The sequence below is a fragment of the Orycteropus afer genome, unplaced genomic scaffold (assembly GCF_000298275.1).
Source record: "Orycteropus afer afer isolate SDZICR_OR568_19922 unplaced genomic scaffold, OryAfe1.0 scaffold00122, whole genome shotgun sequence".
Classification (NCBI taxonomy): domain Eukaryota; kingdom Metazoa; phylum Chordata; class Mammalia; order Tubulidentata; family Orycteropodidae; genus Orycteropus; species Orycteropus afer.
Genome location: NW_006921709.1, coordinates 7,130,309 through 7,135,041, shown reverse-complemented (window position 1 = coordinate 7,135,041; position 4,733 = coordinate 7,130,309). Strand labels below are relative to the sequence as shown.

General features: G+C 41.9%; 1 protein-coding gene across 1 annotated transcript in view; it reads left to right on the top strand.

Moving 5' to 3' along the window:
• Positions 1-4,733, top strand: part of IL31RA (interleukin 31 receptor A) — a 108,119-nt gene that overhangs the window by 89,602 nt on the left and 13,784 nt on the right. The window contains exon 11 of the mRNA XM_007944179.1: positions 162-302. Coding sequence (XP_007942370.1) covers positions 162-302 — 141 coding nt within the window. The remainder of the gene's footprint in view (positions 1-161; positions 303-4,733) is intronic.

Here is a 4,733-nt window from a genome sequence, read left to right as displayed (position 1 = left end):
ATCTTGATAAGCTACTTTTGAACAGGACATGGATGGAGGGGTTGGCATATGAGAGGTCTGGGCTTGGAAGTCTAGGTTTCGATGATCTTATTTTGGTGCTACTAAAACAGTTTTCAGTCAGTCTTGGCTGTGGTGTTTGACTTCTGTATTTTTTTCTTTAGCCAAGACAGTCAACTCCAGCATCCTGCATTATGACCTGAAGCCCCTGACACGCAATACTGCTTACAATGTTTTGGTCATGGCCAGCACCATTGCTGGGGGAAACAATGGGACCAGTCTCAAATTCAAGACATTGTCAATTAGTGAGTATTTCCTCCAAGTCCTGGGTACTCCTTCTTGCCATTTCCCTTAAGATGGGGATGACCTTTGTGAAAGGCAGGAGAAAACCAAGTAAAAGTCAGTGCTTTAGTGAGAAAAACCATCCTGCTTCCTGGATCACTTAACTTTTTGGAAGGGCTAAGGGTAAGGAAAGAGTAGGGAGAACAGGCAAATTGAGAGCTGACTTAAGTTATTTTGCTGCCTCTCCATGGACAGGCTCAAATCATGTAGAGGAAGAAGGATCAAATTAATGCCAACTTCAGTCTTAGAACTAACTCAGCTCTCATCTTAAGGCTATCTTGAAGGTCTCATTCACCAGTTCCTGTGTGTGGGAGGCTACTGCACAATAGGGCCTTGGGGAGAAAACCTTCATCAAACAAGGACCACCAACTGAAAGGAAGAGACTTAATTTCATTATTTGATCAAAGGGGTTCCACTCACTAGATTTTTTTTTTTTTAATTTTATTTTGATTTGGGTGAAGATTTACAGAGCAAATTCACTTTTCATACAGCAGTTCACATATACTTTGTCTCGTGTCATTGACCACAATTTACCACAATGCAACAGCTCCCCTCCCATTCCCTCCCCATAGTTACTTCTTCCCAGTGTCCATCCCTCCATACTCTCCTGCACCCTGAGTTGTCTCCCTGGGCATAAGCAGCCCTTCTTTCTCCCATGATTGTTCTCTCCAGAGCGCACTCACTAGATTTTATGTTAAAAAATAACATTTTTTTCTAATTTTTATTTTTATTGTGATTTGGATGAAAATTTACAGAGCAAATACACTTTCCATACAGCAGATCACATACACTTTGTCTCTTGACATTGACCACTGTTTAGCACAATGCAACATCTCCTCTCCCACTTCCTCCTGATAGGTACCACTTCCCTGTGACAATCCCTCCATGCACTCCTACCCCTTGAGCTGTCTCCCTGTGCCTGAGCAGCCCTTCTTTCTCTCTTACTTGTTCTGTTTATAATATGTTCCACTCACCAGATTTTATGTTAAAAAATAAAACACAAAATCTCACCGTCATCATGTCAACTGTGACTCATAGCAACCCCTTCTTGGGTTTCTGAGGCAGTATCTCTATGGAAGTAGATTGCCTAGTCTTCCTTCTGAGGAGTGGCTGGTGGATTTGAACCTCAAGCCTTCTGATTAGCAGTCAAATACCTTAGGCACTATGCCATCAGAGCTCCCATGTTAAAAAAAAAAAAAAGAGTAAATTAAAAATAATGTAAAATACAACGTAGCATTACATGATGACTCCTGAAGAGAAGGAGAAGACAGAATAAAAAGGCAAATGGAGAAGAAATGTGCTAATTTTGCCAAATCCTTCAGTAATAGAGATTTGATTTTAAGGATATACTGAAACTTTTTTTTTTTAAATAAACAACCTTTTATGTTAAAAATGGAGAAACATTGCCAAATTTGTGATAAAAGCTAAAAATTGTCTGCTCAAAGTTTTCTTGAAAGCATCTTGTTTATTACATTTTAAATCCTTGGAAAAAAATAGCTCTGTGACTCTGGAAACTGTGAGTATGGCATGTGTTGTTACTTGAAAACATGTTCTGTGTTTATGGACTGACACTGCCTTCTTAAAATTCTTGCTGACATTGCTTTTTAAAATCTTTCAAAATTCTATTGGATTCTCACAATATTAGGCACAAATTGGGAGCTCTGGTGGTGTAGTGCCTAAGGCATTTGACTGCTAACCAGAACACTGGCAATTCAAACCCACCAGGCACTCCTCAGAAGGAAGATTGGGCAATCTACTTCTGTAGAGATACCACCTCGGAAACCCAAGGAGGGGCCGCTATGAGTGGGATCGACAATGAGTCAAATCAACTCGAAGGCAGTGAGTTTGGGTTTTTTTAAGACACAAATTAAGGAGCCCTATGGCACAATTGTTAAGTGCTTGGCTACTAACTGAATGGTCAGCAGTTTGAAACTATTGAGGGGATCTGGGAGAGAAAAGACCTGGCTATCTGCTCCATAAAGATTACAGCCTAGGAAACCCTATGGGACAGTTCTACTCTGTCCTATAAGGTTACTACTCCAGGGTGCAAAGTAACAGCAGGCAGAGATTGTATCACCTGATGGAATTTTCTCCAAGGGCCAGATAAGAGGCAAAATCCTACTTTGGAGCCTGTTTTCTCCCCCTTGGACAGATCTCCATGCTTCCAGACTTTCTCCTCTACAATCTGCTCTCCACATGGCAGCCAGAGTGGAAACCCTAAATCCCCAGCTTAAAACCCTCCGGTGGCTTCTATTGAATTTTAAACAAAATCCAAATTCCTTCCCATAGATCTCAGGGTTCTTCCTCATCTGTACCTTAATGACTTCATCTCCTACCACTTTCTGCCTTAATTTTTATTCTTTATTTTTTCCTTCAAGGCTTTTGCATCTGTTTTTCCTTCTGCTTGGGATGCTTTCCCCCCATATCTTTACATGACTGGTTTCTTGTTATTAAGGTCACCTCAAATTACACTTCTCAAAGAATTTGTCCTTGGCTACCCCATCTAAAGTTGTTCCTCTCTTCCCCACCTTATTCCTTACCCTGCTTTGTCTGCTATACTCTTGTTATTTATTTACTGTCTCAAGCCTTCTACTAGAACATAAGCTCCACGTGAGTATCTTGTCTTTTTTGCTCATTGCTGTTTGTTTTATTGCCCAGAATGTTGTTGTTGTGTGCTGTGGAGTTGATTTTGACTCATAGTGACCCTGTAAGACAGAGTAGAATCCCCCCCAGAGTTTCCTACCCTGTAATGTTTATGGGAGCAGATTACCAGATCTTTTCTCCCATGAAGCTGCTCAGAGATTTCAAACCACTGACCTTTTGGTTAGCAGCCAAGTGCTTAACCATTGCATCACCAAGGCTGCTTTACCAGAATAATGTTTGGCAAATAGTAAGTGCTCAGTAAATATTTAGTGAATGAATGAAGGAGGATGGGCCTAATGAATATTCTACCTATCAATATCGTGCAGGGAGTAAAACCCTACCTTGAGGAGCCAAAAACGCCGAGGTTAATTTTTGCTTTTTTTAAATTGGAAGGAATTGAAAGAAAATTAATAAAGTATGCTGTCTTAGTTACCTATTCTTACCATAAATGAGTGGCATTAAGGACAGACATTTATTTTCTCATCAAAAACCCACTGCCATTTGAGTCAATTCTGACTCATAGCAATCCTGTAGGACAGAGTAGAACTGCCCCATAGGGTTTCCAGGGCTGCAAACCTTTACAGAAGCAGACTACCTCATTTTCTCCTGCGAGCAGCAGGTGGGTTCCAACTGCTGACCTTTTGGTTAGCAGATGAATGCCTTAACCACTCACTACCAGAGCTCCTTATTTTCTCACAGGAGGCTAGAAATCCAAATTCAGAGCATTGGCTCATGGGGAAGATCCTTGTCTCCCTCAGCTTCTGTAGCCCAGGCATTCCTTGGTTCCTTAGCGATACTCATGTGGCATCTTGTTGCTGTCCATTTGTGCTTGCCTGTCTCTGTGTCTGTGCTGTTCCCTATAACTCAGGAGTGATTAGTTTGAGAATACACTCTATGCTGAGATGGTATTAACACAACAAAGAATACTCTATTCCCAAAGGGGATTACATCTACAGGTTATTACCCATTGCCACAGAGTTGATTCTAACTCATAACGAACCTATAGCGCAAGGTAGAATAGCCTCATAGTTGGAAATAGGCCATAATCTTTACAGGAGCAGAATGCCACATCTTTCTCCATGGAGAGGCTGGTAGATTTAAATTGCTGACCTTTTGAATAGCAGCTGAGTTCTTAACCACTGCCACTGGGGCTCAGTATCCACAGGTATATTGTCGTTGTTAGGTGCCATCGAGTTGGCTCTGATTCATAGCAACAGAACGATACAAAAAACCACTGCCATCAAGTCAATTCTGACTCATAGCGATCCCTACTGGGTTTCCAAAGCAGTAAATCTTTACAGAAGTAGATTGCCCGGTCTTCCTTCTGTGGAGTGGCTAGTGGGTTTGAACAGCCAACCTTCTGGTTAACAGTTGAAAGCCTTAGGCATTAGGCCACCAGAATGCCACAGGTATAAACCAAAATAAAACTCACTGCTGTCGAATTGGTTCCAAAAAATAGTGATCCTTCCTTAGGTTTCCAAGGAGGTATCTCTATGGAAGTAGACTGTCCAGTCTTCCTTCCAAGGAGTGGCTGGTGGGTTTGAACCTCTGACCTTCTGGTTAACAGTCAAATAATGCTTCAGGCACTACACCAGCAGAGCTCCACAGGCATGTTGTTGTTGTTGTTAAGTGCTGTCGAGTTGTTTCTGACTCATAGCGAGCCCATGCACAGCAGAACGAAACACTGCCCGATCCCGCGCCAGCCCCACAATCCCTGCTATACTTGAGCCCATCATCGCAGCCACCGTGTC